This window comes from Micromys minutus (genome assembly GCF_963924665.1).
Source record: "Micromys minutus genome assembly, chromosome: 3".
Taxonomy (NCBI): Eukaryota; Metazoa; Chordata; class Mammalia; order Rodentia; family Muridae; genus Micromys; species Micromys minutus.
In genome coordinates, this window is record NC_137972.1 from 562112 (window position 1) to 586542 (window position 24431).

The 24431-nt window shown below is 39.4% G+C and overlaps 1 protein-coding gene across 1 annotated transcript in view; it reads left to right on the forward strand.

Moving 5' to 3' along the window:
* The window catches only part of DENND5B (DENN domain containing 5B), a 120441-nt gene that overhangs the window by 59281 nt on the left and 36729 nt on the right, over positions 1 to 24431 (forward strand). The window contains exons 6-12 of the mRNA XM_080914327.1: positions 759 to 1295; positions 4390 to 4621; positions 8707 to 8857; positions 10389 to 10482; positions 11489 to 11599; positions 14731 to 14862; positions 16543 to 16695. Coding sequence (XP_080770453.1) covers positions 759 to 1295; positions 4390 to 4621; positions 8707 to 8857; positions 10389 to 10482; positions 11489 to 11599; positions 14731 to 14862; positions 16543 to 16695 — 1410 coding nt within the window. The remainder of the gene's footprint in view (positions 1 to 758; positions 1296 to 4389; positions 4622 to 8706; positions 8858 to 10388; positions 10483 to 11488; positions 11600 to 14730; positions 14863 to 16542; positions 16696 to 24431) is intronic.

A 24431-nucleotide genomic window follows, 5' to 3' on the forward strand; every position in this document is an offset into this window, starting at 1 on the left:
AATTGTGAGCTGCCAAGTGGGTGCTGGGAACTGAACCTAAGTCCTCTCTGGAAGGACAGTACTCTTAACTGCTGAGCCATCTCTTCATCCCCTACATTTTAGATCTTTTGTGGTTTTGTTTGTTTGTTTTTCAAGACTGGGTTTCATTATGTGGCCCTGGCTATCCTAAAAATTGTTCTGTAGACCAGGCTGGCCTCAAACTCAGAGGTCTAGCTGTCTCTACCTCCCAAGTGCTGGGATTAATTGTGCTGCTACTTCCTCCTTCCACATGATATTTTAATTCTTTTCTTTAACATTTAAAAACTTCTTTTCTTTTTTTTGCTTCATGGTCACTATGTAGTCCTGGTTGTCCTGGAACTCACTGTTGACCAGACTTTGAGACCCGCCTTCCACTGTCTCTGGATTGCTGGGATTAAAGATCTGTGTTACCATACCTGACTTAAATTTTTGTTTTGAACTGCAGCTAGAAAGGTAAGCAGGTTACAGTAAAGAAGGGAAATCTCTGCTGTAGGCCTCAAATACTATTTGATAACATTCTTAGTCGTTAGGTTGGTAGAGGCTAAAGTATCTCTTTGGTACTTAGAAAGATATAAGGCCAAACACAGGTGGGCAGTAATTATGCTATTTAGGAGGCAAAAAATAGCACAAGATAATTTGGCTCTGGATCTACAACATTGGAGTACTTGAAATCACTGAATTTTTAGTCAGCATTGTACAAGTTCAAAAATTATTTTGTTTTTGTTTTTTTTCCATTTCAGGCTAATTTGTGCTTCGTGGATATTGACAACCATTTTATTGAGTTGCCTGAAGAATTCCCACAGTTCCCCAATAAAGTGGATTTTATTCAAGAGCTGTCTGAAGTTCTCCTCCAATTCGGGATTCCTCCTGAGGGCAGCATACATTGTAGTGAGAGTGTCACCAAACTGAAGAGTATGGTTCTGAGAGATTTGGCTAATGACAAAAAGAATGGAAATGTCCCCACCAACAATGTCAGCGTGTATGAATTGCTGAAGGGAAGGGAGACCATAGCCCGCCTCCAGGCTCTTGCCAAAAGGACTGGAGTGACTATGGAAAAAATTGACCTCCCAGCTTCTCTCAGTGAAAAAGAAAAGGATTTAAAATTGCAGTGTGAAGAGGCAGACCTGAGGGACTACCAACTCAATGTACAGCTGCGAGAGGTCTTTGCCAACCGCTTTACACAGATGTTTGCAGACTATGAGGCGTTTGTGATTCAGACTGCCCAGGACATGGAGTCCTGGCTGACCAACCGGGAACAGATGCAGAACTTTGACAAAGTAAAAAGAGCCATCGTTTTTCTCTTTATGGTCATTAATGGCCTAATTTACTAATCTTTTTAACGTTTTAAGCACAGGTTTTTCCTTTTTTTCCCTCCTATTCCATTAAGTACTTATGCTAGGTAAAACAGTTTCACAAGAGAACAAATCCTTGGGAGGTAGAAAGAGGAGGAATGCAAGGCTGTCCTCTGCTGTGTATTAAGTTTGAGACTAGTCTGGGAAACCTGAGACCTATCTCAAAAACTAAAAAGCAAATTGACTGCTCATTAGACGGGCCTTTAAATTGTGTATTAAATTGCTATATCTTAGTTTTCTGTACTTGAGCAATGCTTAAATTATAGGAACTTGATTTTCACAAGTTTTATTTACTCTTGTTTTATGACTAAGTCTAAAAATATTATCCTTTTTAAAGAAATTCTCACTGATAGTTTAGTTTTCACCCTGCCATGGTAAATATTAAAATAATGACTCAGTTCTGTCAGCCCCTCGCGGTCTCACTCCTCGGGAGCTGCTCCAGGAGCCACTTCAGTGCGGAGCCAGAGCACAATCTCCTAAGCGGTTAGTTCCCAAGCCTGGTACCCACACATCTCCTTCCATGGTCTGTGCGCCCTCACCTCGAGCAGGCAACAGAGCTGGAACTGCACATTCCAGCTGTCTCTTAGCCATCGCTTTCACACACTATCCTCCATTACCCTGTAAAAACATGACTCAACAGTCAATAACTTATCAAACAAATTTATATGTTAAATTTTCAATCTACAATACATCTAAACAATAAATTCACTGCCAATTAGTAAAGATATAAACTGCCCACCTAAACAAGATAAAACCGATCTGATTCACCTCGATCTGAACCATCTTCCTCTGCCACCTCCATTGTGAAATCTCTGGACTCTCTCCTGTTCTGCTTTACCAACTTTGTCCCCATCCCACTCTCTACTGTCCAATCATGTATCACCTTGACGTAACCTATGTCAGTTTGTTCATGCAAAGGTAACAGTTCAATTTCATTAGCCTAGTTTTTATATCTTTAGTATCTCTAAAGAGAACAAATGAATTGGGTTTTGTGACCATTATTCTAGAATTATGTTCCAGAGTCTTTAGAAAAGGAGACTAGAAAATGTGGAAGCTTTTACTGTCCTGCGGAAATGTCTATAAAGGTCTGCTGCATTCTGTCCAGTGTTGTTCATATGCCCCAGGGTTTTCCAACAGACACAGCACAAGAGATGCACAGGAAGTCTTTTAGGCCACAGGGATGCAGTTTAGCCCCCTGCCTCTGTTAAGAACAAACATAACTCTGCTGTTAGAATGTGATATAGAAGAACTCCCACAGGAGCCACTACATTCCAAGATGCTAAATGTTTAGTTTTGAAGCATCTGACAAATAGGTTTTTACTAAATGTTTGTAGTATCAAAGATTATTTTCTGACTTCACCAGATCATTTTTCTTATGGAGAATAATATACTATGTGCATCAGGATTTACTGGTGTACTTAATGATTGATTAATTTTTTTAATATTAAGAAACCATTTTTCAAATATATTTCTGCTCTACAACTTGTCTTCATTTTTTGCTTAATTTTATTATAATTTTTCTCCAGCTTAAGACGTAAACTTATACATTCATGATCTATCTTAGGAGCAATCAAATTCTGACTTAAGTTTATGTCCTAGTACCTTGTTCTTTTTTGCTCTCTATGCAGTTTCATACTAGAAGTGGAAATCTTTCTGTATAACCCTTAAGAAAATGAAAAAAGTACATGTTGGGTTCCAGAGGGCTATGGTCATCTCCTTTTCACAAAGGAAATAATCAAAGCATAGTAGTCTTGCAAGCCAACTTCTAGTTGATTTTCAATTTTATAGAATACAAGAATCTAAACTCAAAGGCCAGATGGGGGGGAGGCTATATCTATCCTATAAAAAGTAACTTTAATGTTTATCAGTGAAATCGCACTTAAGGAGGTGAACTGATTTCTAGAGGTTACTGTGAGTCTGTCTGGGTATTTGGACTTACATAAGTGCATTTAAACTCTGGAAGCACCTAAATTGAAAAGTAGATTCCAGAAAGAGTGTTTTATTAAAAGTCTCCTAAAGTATTGAAATGGAAAAATTAAATATGCCAGGAACTTGCTTGTGAGTACTCAGCAAAGCATCTTATGTTGGAACTGCCCCCCTCTGTCTGAGCCGCCCCTCATTCATCTGTGTCAGAACTGCCTCCATGTGTGTCTGAACTGCCCCCATCTGTGTCTGAACTGCCCCCATCTGTGTCAGAACAACCCCATTTCTCTTCTTTTCTCTCTGATACACTGAGTCCACTCTGAAAAGAGAAAGAACGAAAAGGAAACCAACACAGTGACTAAAACAGGAAAGCACCAAAAATGTGAGCACTTCAGATTAAAATCCAATTATAAATTATATTACCTCAGACATGCTAATCGGAGAAAAGAACAGCCTGTATGTTTTTGAAGGTTCATTTCTATGATTTTTTTTTTTTTAGACAATGTTCCCTGCCTCTTTAAGTCTCAGACAATTGTGTCAACACATGTGTGGAAGGAGTTTGATCTTGAGTTAACAAGAACAAGCCTAGAAAAACATCTGCTTGACCAGAAGAACTTTACTAACAGGCACAAATTCTACATTGTCATTTTTAGGTTCTTGCATAAACATGCAAATTATTGTGACACATACATATATATCTCAGTTACACATCTAGCAGCCTTTTGGTAAAGGTTTATTTCCTAAGCTAGGATCAGAGAACAGGGGGAGAAGAATCAAAATGTAATGGTATGTGGGTGGTTGACAATCCAATGTATGGCAATGTATCCACCATTGTTCACTAATTTCCTCTATTCTCCATAATGGTCATCAAGACACTAATATAAAGCCATTTCGAAAGGTAAGATAATAAAAGCCTTGGGTGACCCAAAGTCCATAATTTAGAGAAAAAGAAAAATAGATTTGCAAGAATTTTTAATGCCAAGTATCAGTTTTATGCGTAATAAGTTTGAAAAGCAATGACCTTAACAACAAACTTCAGTTCCATCTTTTATAATATCAAGATAAATGTAATAACTTGCTAATTATCTCATTACAGGCTTCTTTCCTCTCGGACCAGCCTGAGCCTTACCTGCCATTTCTTTCACGCTTCATTGAAACACAGATGTTTGCCACCTTTATTGATAATAAAATCATGTCTCAATGGGAAGAGAAAGACCCCCTGCTTCGGGTCTTTGATTCTCGGATTGAGAAGATCAGGTTGTATAATGTAAGGGCACCTACCCTGAGGACATCTATATATCAGAAATGCAGCAGTTTAAAAGAAGCAGGTATATTTGCCACACTTTTTATTAAAGAACACAATCATTTCTTTTTATAAACTGTTAATTTTATTTTGGGACATCATGAACAATCTTGGTGTTAGAAGGAAGTGTTTTTGTACTTTTTTTTCACATTTCTGTGAATTCCTATTCCTATGGACATTCCTTTTCCTTTACCCCAAACAAGAGAAATTAATAATAAATTAAATTGTTTGACAAGAAGATATATATTTTTTGTTATTTTCTTGTGTTGGAAAAATGTTAACTTCTTTCTTGCTACTGATAACTGCCTTTTTACCCAACGTCTTTTGCCTCTGGCTATTAAGATAGTAAACCTGAAATTGAGCATAGTAGTACATGCCTAAATCCTAGCATTCCCAAGCAAGAAGCACCAGGAGTTTAAGACCAGCCTTGGCAATGTTGCAAGAGTCTGTCTAAAGTAAAAGAAAAACAAGAAGGAAATCTGAGACACTGTATAGTTTACATGGCTAAAACTGTCCTTATTTGCTTTGTAGTAGTTAGTTACATAGTTTCATTTCTTGAAATTAAACCCTCTGGACATTTGCATTCAAATTAAAAGAGTCTCTCTCTTTGAGCTTCCCTCAAAGAATTATATATATATGATATGTATTATATATATGATATATATGATATGTATTATATAGAGAGCCATAAGTTGGGATCCAAATCTGACTGATTTCTAATACCTAAAGCCTTAATCTTTTTAGTGGTTTTATTCATTAACAAATATGTAAAATGTATCAATTCGTGTAGTCTTATACATTTTTGCTTAGTTCCCAACCCATTCTTTGCTGACTAGGGATGCCTATCACACAAGTGCCTTTCCTTTCGTTATTCTCATTCAATAAAAAGTGAAACTTTTAATTTTGGAACACATTTTTCTACTGGATGAAAGGCTACCACAGATAAGAAGCTCTTCTTGCTCTGTGTCTATTGCTTGTTCACCTTTTCATCTTTATTTACATAGTGCAGTCATGAAAGAAATATTAAATGATAACTTGTATGCAGTGATTGTAGTCTTCAACATTACTCTGTATTCCCATGTGAAAGGGCAACTCCCTGGAGCCCTTCAGGAAGTGGCAAGTGGTGTCTCTGTTTCTAGAACCTGAGGCGATAGAACAAGTGAAGTTACTTGCTCAGAGAATTATGACTTCCGATGCTTTCAATAGTTATAGGAATACCTCACTGGGAAAATTTCATTCCTCTCTTCCTGGCAGAATTTTTAAAATGGAATTAAGTACCAATTCCTTAGCTTAATGTGCCTCCAAAAAATCTTACCAATTAGAATGGGTTTTCTTTTTTCCTTTTGGAGCTTGATAATCCCACTCTAATCACAGAAATTGTGTAAACTTCCCGAAAATATACCACTAGAGACTTAGCATGTCTGAAAATAAGATTAGGTTAAAACCATAGTTCCCTAGAAATTTACAGACTTTTGAAAAAGTAAAAGGAGACTGTCCATGGTGCCCCCATCCCTCTCTCTGTCTTTCTCTGTCTTTCTCTGTCTGTCTGTCTGTCTCTCTCTCTCTCTCTCACTCTGTGTGTGTGTGTGTTTGTGTGTGTGTGTGTGTGTGTGTGTGTGTGTGTGTGTGTGTGTATTCAGTGCTTGCTTTGAGCATGACAGAGATGCTTGCTACTGCTGTTTATTCATATTTTGAGACAGTCTCAATAAATTGCACAGGACAGCCTTGTCCCACAATTGTCCTTCCTCGGCTTCTTGACTAGCTGGGGTTTCAGGCCTATCTTACCAGGCCTGGCTTAGTTATTTCATTCATCAGGTAAAATTTCATCCCCTTAGCCCCCCAAAAAAGAAAAGAACACAGAGTTGGGTATTCTTTCCGGCACTGGATTCTTGCTGGCTTTGGTGCTTATGTGTTTGTGCGCTTCTGCTGCTGTTATACCTCTAACCAAAAAGAATGTTGGTTTGTAGGTAAAGTTACAAAGCACAGAGTGTCTGCTGTCAACATTGTGGTTCCATAGCCTTATGTGATTTCTATGTAGAAAAACAAAACCTGGATAGAAATATTTTTTCCTTACCAATCACCACAAACCAATGTTGACTCATAGCCTGAAATTCTCTAACAGTAGACCCCTGACTTCACAAAGCAAGCATTTGATAACTTCTAGATATTTATATAAATACCAAAGTATTCTCTGGTAATATAATTACTAAAAAGTTACATTGCTGTGTGCTCCTTGCGGCATTTTATATATAAAGTCTAGAATAACTCATTGTGAATTATGATTCTAATTTGAAAACAAAACAAAGCAAAAAAAAAAAAAAAAAACTTTCCAAGTAAATGAAAGTATCAGATTTCTCTGTCATTGAAAATCAAGTGGAAAAAACTGAAATTCCTTTTCCTTTTGTGAGGACAAAAGTTGTCATTGGCAGAAAGGGGATTTTGTTGTCCTTCATGCAACATAAAATTGAGAAAGACTTTTTTAATCTCAAGATGTAAATCTAGACATGTTAGGCTAAAGCTGACAATTATGTTTATAAATATTAGGAAGCATATGTATAGGTTTTCCTGTAATATCCATTGTGCAGACATTCCCCTCACAGTATTTACTGATTAAACATTATGAAACATGGGGGAACTATGACCAGCATTGTACAGGCTGAGGGTACATCACTGAAGATTAAGTGATATTTCATATTAAAACACAGACCATACCCCTTTGGGTCTCTATGCCTACAATAGAACATTTTAAAGTATATTTTCAGAGAAATCACAAGCTACACATTAAAAGTCCAATAAAAATCTGGGACTTTAATCCCAGTACTTGGGAGGCCAAAGCAAGGTGGATCTCTGAATTTGTGGCCAGTCTGGTCTATATTGATTTCTAAGCCAACAAGAGCTACATAGTGAGGCCCTGTCTCAGAAAACAGCAGTGAACCACAGTAAGAGAAGGTTGGGATAAATTCATATTGTCTCTAAGAGAACTACATCTCAACATCCTTAAGTTTTAGGTCATGGCAAGCAGCATTCATCTCCACAGAGTGCCTGGGTGGAACTCTTCTGTGATCTGGTGTCAACACTTTGGTTTTCTTTACCACATAAGCCACTCTTTCGCCTTCTCTGTGTTCTGGTGTCAGGCAGTATGAAGCATTGTTCTGACCAGAAAAGGTCTTGGGCAGAATCTTCCAGTAGAGCTTAGCATATGTGTGGAGAATGATCAGGGCTCAGTCTGCTGGCAGTGAGTAGTATAAAGTCACCTTTGTCTCATAAGCAACAGTCAGAATTCCTGCAGCCATCTGTTTACCACATAACTCTGATTCCTGTTTGCCATTCCTTTTTAATAATCCTCAAGCAAAAGACTGAAAGGTTAGTCTTTCATCTCAAATAATACATTTTCTCTGGTAGATAAAAACACTTTAAAATCAGGGTGGTTTTGTTTTACCAGAAAAGTAGATCACTTTCTTTGAAAGAACCACCAACCCCACTAAACGTTAGGTATTTTAGAATAGACTTGTTGAGAAATCCTCCTTCAACTTTGACCTGTTTTATTCTTGAAAAGTCCAGGGGTCTTTTTTTAAATGGGACATTCTGTAAATGCCTGCTTCTTATTTACCCCTTCCCTGACTTCCCTAAATAAGATCATAGACTTCACAGAGTTCTGTGTTTCTATAGACGATGTGCCATGAATGTTTAATAGCTGTCTGCACACAGGAGTAGAGGGCAGATGGATTTGCTTCTTTTCCTCTCCCTTATACTTACCTCAAGTGTCTTGTTTGCTACCTTATTCTTTAGTACTGTGCTTAGGACTGTATTTTGATTAAAGATACTGAATTTCCCACTTTAAAACAATTGTTTATCCTTTAATCCCAACACTCAGGAGGCAGAGGCAAGTGAATCTCTGTAAGTTCCAGGCCAGCCTGGTCAGCGTAGTGAGTTCCAGGTCAGAGTCTTACACAGTGAGACCTTGTCTCAAATTTAAAAGGAAAAGGAAAAAAAAAAAAAACTGTTTCAGAGTGTCTAGATCACTTGAGTTTTCTGTTGGTGCATGAGTGTATGATACAGTATGTTTTTAGGATTAAAATGTTTCTAATTTAATATAAATTTAATTTATAGCCCAGTCAATTGAACAAAGACTGATGAAAATGGATCACACTGCAATCCACCCACATCTACTTGATATGAAAATCGGTCAAGGCAAATATGAGCAGGGGTTCTTTCCAAAGTTACAGTCTGATGTCTTGGCGACAGGACCAGCCAATAACAAGTAAGTGTGCATTTTACTTGTGATTAGTGGAATGAAAGAAAGTTCTACAGTTTTAACTAGGCAGTGTGTGAGTGTTAAACGTAAGACCATATTAATCTAAATTGAATTGTTTTTTAATCCTGTTAGGTAAAAGACTCCAGATTTTTTTTTTTTTAGAACTAAGTTGACACATCTGGTTTTTTGGGGTTTTTTTAATTTGTGTTTTGTTATTGTTGTTGCAGCTGATCTGGAATTTAGTATATAATCTAAACCTTGCCACAAACATGACTTCCTCAGCACCCTCTCTTTTTCTTACTTCTTTTCATCTAGTCTTTTTTTTTTTTAACCACACCCTGGAACTGCTGGAGATCAAACCCAAGTCCACATTTTAGTGACTATATTAAAACACTGTCTTAACACTAATTAGGTGTACTGACTTTCCAGTAACCCTGACACTTGTAAGCTGCCCAGTATATGTGCTGGAAACACATACACTGGTCCAGGAAGAGCAGCCAGGGTTTTTAATTGCTGACCTATATCTCTCCAGTCCTTAATCTCAATTTTTAAAAAGCATTAGTTGTGGTGATGGTTGTGAATATACCAAAAGCCCATTAGATGGGTGTTTTGAATGGGTAACTTAAATTGAATCTGAAATTACAGCTTTAAACATATTTTGAAAACAATTGATAGAAAGAGCTGGGCATCTATTTATAATAGCCAGAAGCTGGAAAGAACCCAGATGTCCTTCAGTAGATGAATGGATACAAAAATTGTGGTACATTTACACAATGGAGTATCTACTCAGTACTACTCAGCTGTCAGAAACAATGACTTAACCAAATTCTTAAGAAAATGGCTGCATCTAGAGAATATCATCCTGAGTGAGATAACCCAGTCACAAAAGAACAGACATAATATGCAGTCACTGATAGTGGGATGCTAACCCCAGAGGCTCGGACTGTCCCAGAAACAGCTCACAGACTGTGTGAAGTTCAAGAAAAAAAGAAAACAAAACAAAACTAACAAAAAAAATAACATTATGTGCAATCCTTACACACCAAGAAAATGTTGACTAATTCCGGGTTACATCCTGTTTAACATGTACTTTTTGCTCATTGTAACTAGTAAGATCTTAATGCAGAGTATCAAACCTTAAAAAAAAAAAAAAAAAAAAAGCCAAGCACTGACAAAAATGTATTTGTATACATTTATGCAAAAATATTATTTAAATTTTTTGTTCTTTTTTTTTAATCTTTGTTTTTTAAAATAAAGTTTTTTTTTAAAAAAAGAACATGTAAAAACACACACCAAAAAAAAAAAAAAGAAAGAAAGAAAGAAAGAAAGAGCTGGGCAGAATCTTGATTTCAAGGCCAGGCTGGATTACACAGCAAGGCTGTCCAAGAAGATAGAAGGAACAGAGAAGAACAAAACAGCTGTTGCCAGCTTCTGTGCAGAATGGGTCATTCCTTCTGTTTTTAAGAAAATAAAATTCATGTCTTTTTATTTGGCTGTTTTTTAAATCTACATTGTCTTGGGTATATTTACTTTCTAGTCGCTGGGTGAGTCGAAGTGCCACAGCACAGCGCAGGAAAGAGCGCCTTCGCCAGAACTCTGAACACATTGGGCTGGACAGTGACCTCCGGGAGGTATGTGGTCCGGCTGCCTGGGACACCATGATGCAGTGGTGATAGAGTTCACCAGGAGGCGTCATTGTGCATAATCTGTCAAGCTCTTATAAATGCAGTTCATCTATACTTTAAAATATTATTTTTGTACTGAAGCATAGCAGAAAATACTTTTTCAGTTTTATCCTTTTGTTCATCTAAAACAGGGCTTTGTATCTTTGTATTAAATCATATAAAAGTTTTATTTAGGACAAATTTTTGGTCAGTAAGTCTCCTGAAGGGAGAAATATTGAGATACACCTATATCTAAGCTTCAAATATAATTTAGGCTGGGTAAGTAAAGTTTTATTAACATATTCTTTGTCCTTGGTTTGCCGGCCCCATTTTTAAATATGCTAGAGCTGTTCTTAGATTACATATGCTCTACTTGTATTCATTGAAAATAAAATTCAAATTATTTTTTACTAATTTTTTAAGATTTATTTATTTATTTATTTTATGTATATATGAATACATTATAGTTGTCTTCAGACACACCAGAAGAAGGCATCAGATCCCATTACAGATGGTTGTGAGACACCATGTGGCTGCTGGGATTTGAACTCAGGACCTTTGGAAAAGCAGTCAGTGCTCTTAACCACTGAGCCATCTCTCCAGCCCTCAAATTATGTTCAAATAATGATATTTTATTTCTTGTAATGAAAAGAAAATGCAATGAGAAAATCTATTTTATGAGCTCAAATGTATAGAAATACAACAGAAAGCATCATTTCAAATCTTACTTTCTGAAACTGTGTTCATACATGTGTGGTTTTGAGCATTTAAGCATTTTCTTAAGAGCTGAATCCTTTCCTGTTCATTGGCTCTCTTTTGCTGCCCCGCCCCCGTTGCCATGACGGTATCATGTGCATGCAGTTTTGCTTTTCTTTCTATCTTTGCTTTCTTTCTTTTTTTTCTTTTTCTTTTTCTTTTTTTTTTTTTTTTTTTTTTTTTTGTTTCTGTCATTGAAACATCACCATCATTTTAGCCTTCCGGGGAACTTTTGGTCTGTCAGAACTCCATGGCATTCTGGGAGTGGGATCAGGGCCCAACTCCTCCTGCACGGCTTCCTAAAAAGTCCTTCTCTGAATGCTGCCTGGTATGTCCATTGCCTTGAAAGTGCCTCACAAGATGTTCCTCCTTGAGTGGCCCACACAGAAGAGTGCATGTGGCATGTTTTGATCTCTGCTTCATCTAGCCTGTCTGTGCCTGTTAGTACTGGAATGTGCTCACACAAGCAATCTATAATGTTAACAGTAAAACTGACATTCAAATCCTGAGACTTTGGGGATATGTATGTATGTATGTATGTATGTATGTATGTATGTATGTGTATATTTATGTCTATATATATCCTCAGTAACAAATTGCTTTTCTTAAGTTGGGGGGGAATGTATTATAATTCTTTCTTTTTTTTTTTCTTTTTTTTTTTTTTAGCATTTTTTCCACACGTGCAGAAGTGACTGAATATCAGTTTTTCTTGTGCTAGATGTTTGTCTGTATACCATTTTAATTTAGTCTACATTTTGTGTTTCAGAAAACTCAGTCATTGTCATAGAGTATTGCTAAGAGGAACCTTTGAGATCTTCTTGTTTAACCTGACATAATTTAGCTGACAAGCAAGAAATTTGCCCGAAGTTAAATGAACATACAAAGGCACAGAACTCCCCAGGGCTCTTCCCACTAATCATGCATAGTGGTCTGCTCTGACCACTACTCACCTGAGGATATAAATACTCTAAGACTCTGCCTTACAGCTTTTTCCTCATTATGTTATTCCTTTACGTTTATAATAGTCTGTTCTTTAAAGAGCACTTAGTTCAGTGTTTATTGAACATGATCGCAATTTCATATATATTTCCTAGTGGCTTATTGCTTCATCTTTGGTTGGTTGTTTTTTCTGGGTGGTTGTTGTCATTGTTTTGAGACAGGACATCAACCATATTACTGACTGGTCTCAAACTCACAGGGTCTGCACGCCTCTGCTTCCCATGATCTGGGATTGAAGAACCACTTCACCCAGCTGTTTTGTTTTGGGTATTTTTGCTTTGTGAGTGTGTGTGTGTGTGTGTGTGTGTGTGTGTCTGTCTGTCTGTCTGTCTGTCTGTCTGTCTGTCTGTCTGTTTGGCATGTGTATGGCACATGAATACAGTGCCTTCAGAGGCCAGAAGAGAGCTCGGAATCTCTTGTAGCTGTAGTTATAGGCATTGTGAACTGTCCTAAGTAGGTACTGGGACCCATACTCAAGTCCCCTGCAAAATCAGTATAAACTCAGCGCTACTGAACCATCCCATCAGCCCTGCCACACCCAGTTTTTATATGGTGCCTGGGATCAAATCAGGGTTTTGTACATTAACCATGCACTCTACAGTTGAGCTACACTACCAGTGGGAAAGCTCTTTAAACATTAAAATTTTATTTTTGCCAATCTCTATATTTAGTTTTTGATCCTGTCCCTAAATGAAAATGTAATTCTCATACAGGGATACTGCCTTGTCGCTCAGATTGATTTTTCAGAAACTGATTTATTTCCTATATTTACTTACTTGAAAATTAACTTTCAGTATGTTTCTAGGCCCATTGCTACATTTAAATGTCCCACTGATACTAGTTTTCTCAATCTCAATTCTTCCCCTTTTTTTTCCTTTGAGTAATAGTTAAAACATACAAGTCCATGTGGGTGCTGAAGAAACTGCTACTTGGAGAATCCATTTGCTTTTTTAGTAATACTTTAAATTATTAGTCTGGGAAAAGGTTATATTATTTTTTAATATTGCCTTTTGTCATGAACATTGAGAGAAACTGAGCGCTTAATCAGTAAGATTTTCAGCAGCTTTAACGGGTTAATTTTCCTCTAAAGGGGAAACAAATCCTCATACATTTAAAGAAGTGAAAGATTTTACACATCATCTTTTACAGTATCAGATTCTCCCCTTCAGATAATAAGGATGGATTTACATCTCTGCCTGCAGGTGTATCAGTTCACTAGCTTGCAATCTCTCTCCTGCAACAAAATATTAGTTTCACTATATAAATGGTTTAGAACAGTTCTTCAAAAATGTAGTCTTAAGACACTTGGATCTTTGGAGATCTTGAGCAAAGATCTGAGATCTTGGGCAAAAGTCTACATGAGAGACCCTAGTTGTCCACTAACAAGGTGTGTATTTCTCCACTAACAAGTGTTCTGTTTGCTTGCTTGCATGTTTACTATTGTGGTTTTGAGATGTGGTCTTGAGTATCCCAGCCTGGATTCAAACTTGCCATGTAAACAAAGATGACCTTGAACTGCTGATCCTTCTACATTTCCCTTCCAAGTGCCCAGAACATGGGTATGCACCACCAAACATGGTTTACATGGTGCATAAGAAAGACCTGTGCATAAGAAAGCTCTTTACCAGCTGAACTATAACCTTCCCCTGTTTGGGGCTTTTATGGAATTTCACTAAACAAATTTTAAGAACGTGTATGTGCCCGTGTGTGTGTGTGTGTGTGTGTGTGTGTGTGTGTGTGTGTGTGTGTCCACAAAGTCAGCAGAGGACTCTGGGCATAATAGCAGAGATTATAGAACAAAGCAAGGGACGGTTTTATGCAAACATCTATAGTCCTCCCATTCACCTCAGCCTGTATTAGAAACATTATGCTTTTTAGTCATTTCTGTGAGCTGGATAGCAGGTACCATAGAATGAGATGAATCATCCTTAGACATTAGCTGATATGATTGAGGTCATAAAAATTAACTACAGCACAATTCTGGTACTATGGAAACGTAATTAGAGCTAAGGGTTTGGCTGGAGAGTTATGCTCTTGATGACTAAAGGATTAAAGTCTCTGCAAAGAGAAGTGGATCAGAGAAAGTGCCCTGAGAACTACTCCGTTTCTGTGGAACCTCAGATGAGACTAAACACCTAAATTTTTTACTCTTACCTTGATCCTAACTAATCATAATTCTGATGGTCCCATTAAAAAGACTAAACTCAGCGAAACTCCTGGTTTAAGTGCATTTCAACTTAATAAAATTTCTGTCACCCTCCTTTCGCATGAGCCAACTGGTTTCAGGAGGACCACACATGTCCTCTGCCTTCTATCAAGAGCACTATATATAATCTTAGTTGCTGTTAAACACTTACACTTACGGCTTTTTTTACATCTTGCTTGTTGTATTTTTACGTGTAAGTTATGAGTAAAAAAGAACATATGATATTAATATGATAAAATATTTCTGGTTTTTAGAAATATATGCAAGAGGCACGAAGTTTAGGAAAAAACATGAGGCAACCAAAGCTGTCAGATCTCTCACCTGCTGTGATTGCACAAACCAACTGGAAATTTGTGGAAGGCTTATTGAAAGAGTGCAGGATGAAGGTAAGTACAGTGCTACCAGACAGTGTGCATTCATGTTTACACTGTGTGTGGATAAGCTGGGATGCATGTGTACTACATGTGGGCAGCCCATAAAAGCCAAAAGAGGGCACCAAATCCTCTAGGAGTGAAGTTACAGTTGCTTGTGAGCTACCATGTGGTACTGGGATCAAACCAGGTCCTCTGAGAAGACAGCCAGTGCTCTTAACCACTGAGCCACCTCTCCAACCCCCCCCCCCCAAAAAAAAAAAAAAAAAAAAAAACATTTTTTGTGGCATAGACTTAATATCCTCTTCACTGAAGTCATAAACATTCATGAAGTCTCCATGGCACTGCGCATTAGTGACATGATAGCCTCGGGGTGTGTGTGTGTGTGTGTGTGTGTGTGTGTGTGTGTGTGTGTGTGTGTGTGTGTGTGTGTGTATGTGTGTGTGTACACACGTGGAAATCAGAGGACAACAGAATCAGTTCATACCATTCACCTTATTTTGAGGCAGCCTCTTTCTTGTTTCTTGCCACTACTTTGGCTATTTCAAAACAGCAGGCCATGAGCTTCATCCCAAATCTTACATATCAGCACTGAGATTCCAGATGTGTACCAGCTTTTACGTATGTTCCCAGGGTCTGAATGCAGATGGTCAGGTATGTGTACATGTGTACCAGCTTTTACATGGGTTCACAGGGTCAGAACACAGTTGGCCAAGTATGTGTAGCAAGCACTTTTGCTCACAAGCCATCTCTCCAGCCCTTAGCTATTGTCTTCCTCTTCAGCATGATGTTAAGCTACTCATAAATTATACAAAGAATGTTACTGTCTTATGTGAAAAGAAACACGATTTTGTGCCTATGTATATACCCATATAAAGCCTGGCTTGTGCTCATACATGTGGTACATGCTTAAGGGAAAAAATCTTAACTATGTTATAGGTCAGTGAATATTACATATACTTCTTTCACAAAAATGCATTTATTTGGGGTAGCTTGTGATCATAGTCAACAAAAGCACTATTTTCAATACCACTGTACACTAGTAGACAAGGTCCCACCTAGAGAAACTGACTGAATGCTTTCTCGCTTTATGTGTGTGAGACCAGCTTAGGTTGAAAACCATCTACCTGAAACTGGTTTTCCTGTGTTAGTACATCTTTGTAAAAATATGAGAAAAAGAGAAATGGAGAGGCAGTGGTCTTGGTTCACATACAAACTAGGAAGTTCTCAAAAAGCAAAGCAAGAAAGACAAGAAGGAAGGAAAAGAAAGCACGGAGCTGCTTGCTTCTGTTGCAGTTTTGGCTTAAGTAGCTATAGCTTTAGTTCCTTAAATGCGAGAGTCAGCAAAGGGCAGCTATGGTGACAGAATAAGGTTCTGCTGTCAGGTAGTGCATTTTCTAGATTCAAGGCAGTTTCAAAGTTCAAGACACTTATACTATTACAGAAGTTAATAATCTAAATTATGTGTTTTTTTCAACATGAAAATGCATTACAAATATTATTTTATTGTTTTGTTAATGCCCTTCCATTTCTCTGACATAATAATAAAATATAGAATAGTGAAATATAAAATTATTCCAGCCAGCTGACCACCAGATGAAGACGTTGTGACTGGAAAATGGAACTAGATCTTGAACTGACTCCTTGGTTTGAGTTTCAGTGCTGTGGCAATTTATAAGCACATCATGTTTTTAGACAAAACGCATGCTGGTGGAGAAGATGGGACATGAAGCAGTGGAACTAGGCCATGGAGAAGCCAACATCACTGGCTTGGAGGAGAACACCTTGATCGCCAGCTTGTGTGACCTACTGGAGAGGATATGGAGCCACGGCTTACTGATCAAGCAGGTAACTGACTTGAGGTGCTGTCAGCATTGCCACTTAAGGGACTTATGTATGCCAAGGGGCTGTTCGAGAAAGTTAATCCCAGCACTGAGGAAGCAGAATCAGGTAGATCTCTGTGAGTTTGAGGCTAACCTGGTCTACATAGTGAGACCCTGTCCTAAGAAAGGAAAGAAGCCCAAGCAGTGGTGGTGCACGTCTTTAATCTGGGAGGCATCAGCAGGTGGGTCTCTGAGTTTAAGGTTAGCCTGGTCTACCAGGACAGCTAGGGTTACACAGAAACTTTGTCTCAATTCAAAAAAAAAAAAAAAGGAAGAAGGAAGGAAAGAAGGAGACTGACAAGGATGAGACTGGCAAGACTGCTCAGCAAGTGCTTGCCACCTGAAAGCTTTACTCTAAAATCCACATGAGTGGGAAACAGGACAAGAAACAAGAAGATCCCACAAGATGATTAGATACATAACATAGGCCATTCAGTTCCAGCAAAAGAAATATAATTTAGGCCAAACACAGTGATATGCACCTTTAATCTCAGCACTTAAAAGACAAAGACAGTTAGGGGTAGGCTGTTCTACAAAGTAAATTCCAGGACACCTAAACCTACACAGTGAGTCTCTGTTTCAAAATAGAAAAGAAGGGAGGGAGAGAGGGAGGAAAAGGGAAGGGAAGGAAGGGGAAAAAAAGGAAAATCTGTGCTCAGAGACATCTTTCCTAACAAACAGAAAAGTATAAAATTATACACATGTTATGCAGTCCTCTGTCTTGAGCCTACATGACCATAGGTCATGTCCTCTACATGTAGAGAGGCTTGGGGCATTGCCTTTATGTGACTAATGGCCACAAATATATGGGGGCTGGGGACTGTGGCTAGTAACAGGGGCTTGATGCCCGGGAGCAGGCAAAACTCCTAGCATCCCTTCAGGGTGTCTAGGACTTCAAGCCTTAGCTCAACCAGGGACCACGCTACCTTTCATGGTACCACAGTGGTACATGTCTTTAGTCCACTGTTGGGTATTCAGATAAGACTGCTTAGACATGGTTTCAGCCAATAGAAAGTCTATTAGCCAGCTGGTGACTACAGTGAGTGATCATAATCAGTGAACTTTTTTCTGGGGAGGGGGTGCAGAGGGAGGTGAGACAGGATTTCTCTATATAGCCCTGGAACTCACTCTGTAGACCAGGCTGACTTTGAACTCAGATCCGCCTGCCTCTATCTCAAGAGTGATGGGGAGTAAAGGGATTCAGCACCAATGCTTGGCTTCAGGGGGCCTTTAAGCACAAAGACCATATCCTGGGTTGACATTACTTCAGTTAACAAGAGGGTAGACAAAAACAGAACTACAGAAACCAAAAAGCAACATTATTTTATAACTATGGGCTTTGACTGACTGGTGGTGCTGACTCTGTGCTGAGTTTTGTATCCTGAGTGGCACTTCCATCATGGAGTTAGTTGTGCTAAGGTCTGGGGCTTACTGAGGTCTGGGCCCTGTTACATTACATGCCCCCTGGTCTTAGTGAATCAGTCAAATCTGGCCTCATTCTGTTGAGCACCCACTCAAGATGTTAATCCATTCAGAATGAGAACTGAAGGCCCAGCCAGTTCTGATAGCCGAGTAGTTAGCCAGGAGGACCAAGAGAACAGAGACTGGTACCAGTTATTTTCCTAACCATTGAAAGACTTTCTCCGATAGTCCTGATAAATTAGCATAGAAACAACACATTTCTTCCACAGCTGTCCATAGTTTTCTTTATCTCAAGAGAAGTCTAAGCCCCTCCAATTGTGTAGCACCATTTCTACAAAGGACTCTAACTCTTGTTTTAATTCAGAAACTTAGTACCTCTACATCCTGATTATCCTGTGTACTTAGGTGGAAGGCATAAGAAGAGGGGCATTTGCCAGGCAGAGGTGGTGCCTACCTTTAACTTGGGAGATGAGGCAGGTAGATCTATTTGAGTCCAAAGCCAGCAGGTCTACAGAGTAAGTTCCAGACAGCCAAAACTACATGGAGAAAACACACACACACACACACACACACACACACACACACACACACACACACACACACAGATGCCGATTTAGTCAAACCATTAGTACATGCCCCGCCCCAGTAATATTATTGTTATCCATATGAATTAGCTCATAAGGCAGAATAGCAAGAATCCGAACAAGGAAAAATGAATAGGTTAATTTAAAAGGTTTGGATATTAGACAAGTTTTAGTCCCCCATAAATCCATTAATTTGGGCTGCCCCCAGTCATCGTAAGTTTTGTCAGTCAGTGACTGACAGTCTGGTTAGTTCCTATCCCTCTGTAGGGTAGGGGCTGGGTGTCTAAGCATAACCAGCAATCCTGGCTGATACACTGTCCCCAGAGTCCTTTCCTGTGGAGTAGAGTCTGTTTCCTCAGGTTTTTCCTGTTTTCCAAAGAGCAGAATCTTTTAAAAGGAATTTTTCAGGAAGCCTCAGTTTTATAACTCCAATCTTTGCAATGGAAACTCCCTTGTTCCAGGCAGTTAGGGCGCCTGGCTGTAGGACATACATAGAATTGTAAACTCTGTGTTTTTATCTCAAAAGATCACTTTCCTTACCTTTTTATTTCTCTATACAACCAGACACTTAAAGTAAGTAAGTAAGGTCAAGATGGAATATGGGTTACTGGTCTGTAGTCACACCAGCTAACACCTTCCTTGTATCTGTCTTCCCTGGTTTCCAGTCCAGACCTGAGGGCAATGATGGCTGGACCATGACCCTCTGTTCATATCCCTAGTGTAAAACACAAGACTCAGGAGGAAGCAGAGGGCCAGGGAGCAGAAGGGCCGGGGACTCAATGAAACCTTAATTTCAATGGACCCATAGTCCAGAGAGTATTCATTTGGCAGCATCCATGATCCATGGCTTCCATTTTCTTGACCTGGATCTGGTGGATCCATGGGGTAATACCGGCTATCTTCACTGCCATAGTAGTGGAGAAAACCACCATGTAGAGTCCTTTCCACGTTGTTTTCGGCGTCCCTTTGGCTCTCTGCCTAACCCAGAAATATCACTGGGGAAAACTAGCAGTGGATTCAGAGGGCAGCTGTGTCTCTTGGATAGTCCAGGTATTTACCATTTGCCATAACCTTCCTGCTCTTTTTGTTCTTTTTCTTTCTTTCTTTCTTTCTTTCTTTCTTTCTTTCTTTCTTTTTTTGTGGTTGCTGTTTAGGTCACTCATATACATTGTTTTGGGTAAAATAACCATTCCAGCTCCCATGTACCTGTTTTCTTCTTTCATCTTACAGTCATGGATGATCACTTGTGGTATCAGGCTATAAATGTATGTTAAGTCAATATATGATTGGACAGTGGAAAGGTATGCAGAGAAAAAGTAGGAAAACAGAAGAGGAACAGAGATTGAGGGGGAGATCAAGATGGAGCTGGAGAAAGCAGACCTGGATCCAGGTGGCCGTAATTGGTGTTAGGTAGAATTGAATATTTCTAAGTGATTTTATAGGTCTTTTATCTCTTATAGAAGGGCAGTTTGTACCTTTGGCTATTGAATGTAATCTTATGGTATAGAGAGGATTTGTGGATTGAGAATGTAATATATAAACCTGCATGAAAAGCTATTGGGCCTTAGAGTCTTGTCTGTGCTGGGCAGTGGGTAAAGAACTCTCCGGGGCAGAAGCAGCAGGGCAGGCAGAGTGAACTGCCCGGGAAAGGAATCTCATGGAGAGTGTGGCTCATAAACCGAGTGACAGAGTCCGTGTGTTCGGCTCTGTACTAGAGCTGCATCCACAGAGTGAGACCACGGGGGCCAATAAAGAGATGAGCCATCCATTTAATACTGCAACATCAGGCAAGGGGGTAGATGACTTGACAGCTGTGGGTTTCTCAAATGAGAATCAATGGTGGGCCAGGAGTGGGACCTGGTACTGGGTCACAGTCATTAGACAGCCAGCATTCTGGTGCTTCTCACAGGAGAGCCACAGCCATGTTGTGAGCTGCTATGAGTATAAGATCTTGTTGACCCTGAGTTAACTTGTTTGCCTCTTTGTTTGTTTGTTTGTTTTAAATTAAACTAGCAGTAGCCACCACAGCTCTTAGACAGGTGTCTAAGCCCTCATCCTGTGGCTACAGGGTCCAGTTGTTTAGACAAGTATTTCATAGGGCATTTCCATGTTCCCAAAGTTTGGGTTGAAATCCCTTTTGTCTTTTCTTTCCTGGACAAACAGATGAAAAGATTTTGGAGCATCTGGAAAAATCAAGGGCTGGAGCAGAAATCAGAACTATTTTAAAAGCTTCAAATGCATTTTGCTTAGTCTTAGGCTAGATTAGGGGCTTAGTGCCCCCCTCCCCTTGTTCTAGGGTATAGAGAACTTACTATTTCCACAAACTCTTGTATCCAGAGGCAGCAACATCCAGCTGTGCCTGAGAACTCTTGAATCTGTCTCTTAGTCTTTAGAGTTGGTATTTGAAGAATGGCAGGAATTCTACTCTGAAACAGACTCTGTCTTAGCTAGGGTTTCTTTTGGTGTAACAAAACGCCATGACCAAAAAGCAAGTTGAGGAGGAAGGGGTTTATTTGACTTACATTTCTACATTGCTACTCACCACCAAAGGAAATCAGGACAGAACTCAAGTGGGGCAGAAGCCTATAGGCAGGAGCTGATGCACAAGCCATGGAGGGGTGCTGCTTACTGGCTTGCTTCCTATGGCAAGCTCAGCCTGCTTCCTTACATGCTCCTTTTACCTCCCTTCAGCTGGTAGCCAAGATAAGTAGCCTTCTGCAAGTTGGGCCTTCTTAGCCGACATTCTGTAGCCCAAGGTCTGTAACTCTTGCAGCAGTCCTCCAGTGGTTCTTTATAATCTATTTTCCCAGGAAACCTTTGATAGAGGGGCCAAAAGTTTGAATTCAGTGTCTTTAAGTCTTGGGACAACCTAGTATGTTACCCTCTGTAACCTCCTACTGGGTCTGCCCATGTAAATGCAAAGATGGGTTAATTCACTTCTTCTAAGGGAGGCTGAAGAATGCATCTTTCAAGTCTAAGACACTAATTACCTGTTTCTCTGGGGGAATCAGACTCATGAGAATCAGAGGTCCCAGGTTTCTTTACAGGCAGGCAAGGCATACTCCGTAGTGACCGACAGGGCACCAGGTGGTAGCACTGCAGTTTTCCTTTCTGTTTCCTATGTCATTGGGTAGTGTTTAATGGTTAGTTGAACAATTATAACACTTGGTGTTAGGCCAGTCCTAGGGGCATGGATTCTTATTGCAAAGGGTAAGACACCAAAATTTTGCTTGGTATCTATAAGTCTGTGTCTTGTCAGAGAAGGTGACAACAGTTTTCAGTTTATGCAAAAGATCTATTATTTGGAGCCAGCTGTGACAAAGGAAATCCTTTTAGTAGCTGTCATTAATACTTTTCCTAGCAAAAGTTGGTTTAAGGTCTTTTTTGTCAGTTTTGGACAAAAGGGAAAATCTATTCTGTCCAGACTACATTGTATGGCTGCAATTACCTTGCCCAGCTAGGGACAGTTGTGGGGGAGGTGTTGTTTTATTGTTTTTGGTTTTGTTTTTGTTTTTTACTTTCTTCAGAGAATGGTAAATTTTACAGATCACTGCTTTGAAAGGAGACATAAATCATGAGAAAGAAAGGAGTGAAACTTTCTCTTTTCCTTCAGGTTCAGCTCAGGAGAACTGTTTTTTTTCTTCCCTCTTGGGCTGCTTAGAGCAGGCATGGAGCCGAGTAGAGGGAATGCTCACCTGGGGAACTGTGTCCCCTCCCTGTGCCTCTCAGATGGCAAGGGGCCCTGGACAAGAGGCCCCCACCCCAGAGTGGGACAGGTAGAATATTTGGGGCTTATCTGGGTGACCTGGCAGAGACAGAAGAATTTGGATTTCCAATAAGAGAGGCACAGGTCTTAAACCAGATAGCAGGAGAATCTTACACCAGGGAAAGTCAATGGTTAATACAGGGGAACCAAACTGACAGAAACACACAGAAAAATACCCGGGGAAGGAGGGCATCATGTATTCATACACCTGGACAGACAGAAGGATCCAGTGACAGTTCACATGGATCCTGGACTGTATGAGCAGCTGTGTATGACCTCTCCTGTATGTCCAAACAGGAGCATCTTAACCAAACTTCTCTCTAGAGGTGACAGAAGAGACTTTCTAATGTGTTTCCCTTTGAGATGAAGGTGTCAGACTCTCCCTGAAGCATTAGGCAGAAATTAACCAAAGGGATATCTAGGGACCTGGAAAAATCTCAAGTTGCTGATCCCTTAGGAGTCCCCTGACCACCACACTCTTCACTCCAAAGGGGCTCTAAGACTCCTAGTGACTCGAGGTTGACTTGCTCTGGGATCTCGCTGGAGCCTCCAGAAATGTGGGGTATCCACCAGAGAAGACTGCTTAGACATGGCTTTAAACCTAGAGGAAATCTTTATTAGCTGGCTGGCTACAATTCTTGGTTTTGGGGATCCCAGTACAGTCCTTAGGCCTTTCTCAGGATGAGCTTTTAAGCATAATAACTATATTTTGGGTTGACACACTTCAGTTAACAAGAACAGCTAGCCAAAAGCAGAACTGCAGAATCCAAAAATCAAGGTTAATATATTCAAAGACTTTGCCATAACTGTGGGAAAGTTTGGTGGATTAGGCCTTTGTTTTTGTTTTGTCAGGTGGTGCTGTCTCTGTGCTGAGTTACAGTCTGAATAGCACTTCCATTCTGGAGTCAGTTGTGAGAAGGTCTGGGGGCCTGTTACACCACTACTCAGGTAGCAGAGGCAGATGGATCTCTGAGAGAGAGAGACTTTGTCTTAGGGGGGATAAAAAGGCTAACCAAAATTAATAGTTCTTTATTAGTTTAAGTTATTTAGTAACTCAGGGTAGAAAAATTCAAATGAACTCTTTGCTTTTTATTTCAGGTAACTCTTTCTAAAAGGCTCCCCCTTTCTTTTTTTCCTAATTTTCTTTCTTCATTCCTAATTCACACATCTAAAAATATTATATGTCAATATATACAAATGCAGCTAATCTTTAAATTAAATTAAATGAAAAGGTTATTACTGTGTTCTAATCATATACAACAGATGAGCCGAATTAAGAACTCTTCAAGACTGCACTGGGCTTCCTAGCTACTTCCCTTTGGTTCTTGCCTGGATTCTCAGAAAAGTAAAGGAAGACTCTTACAACACCTGAAATGAGATGCTTAAAATGATACACAGGATTGAAGATGTGGCTCAGCATTGCAGTAAACTGTAAAATAGTTTCCTGTTTTCAATCTCCAGCATTACCAAAGGTGTAGGGTGGGGATGGGGGTGAGGCAGACAGCTAAGAATAGATGAGCCTGAGTTGCCAGACTTTTTTTTTAAGATGTATATATTTTATGTACATGAGTACACTGTAGCTGTCTTCAGACATACCAGTAGAGGGCATTAGATCTCATTATAGATGGTTATGAGCCACAATGTGGTTGCTGGGAATTGAACTCAGAACCTCTGGAAGATCAGTCAGTGCTCTTAACCACTGAGTCATCTCTCCAGCCCGCCAAACTTTTCAATGACATATAAAATATCACTGGTCTTGATGAGAAATTATTTTTTGATGACTGATTCTTTTTTTAAGGTGGTAAGTATGCATTTATTTAGAATGAACAAATAAGTTTATCACATAATCCATACAGTGTCGAAATCTTCAGGATCCAGGAAAAAAAACAAAACAAAGAGATAAATATATGAGTGGGTTCAGCAGCTGGC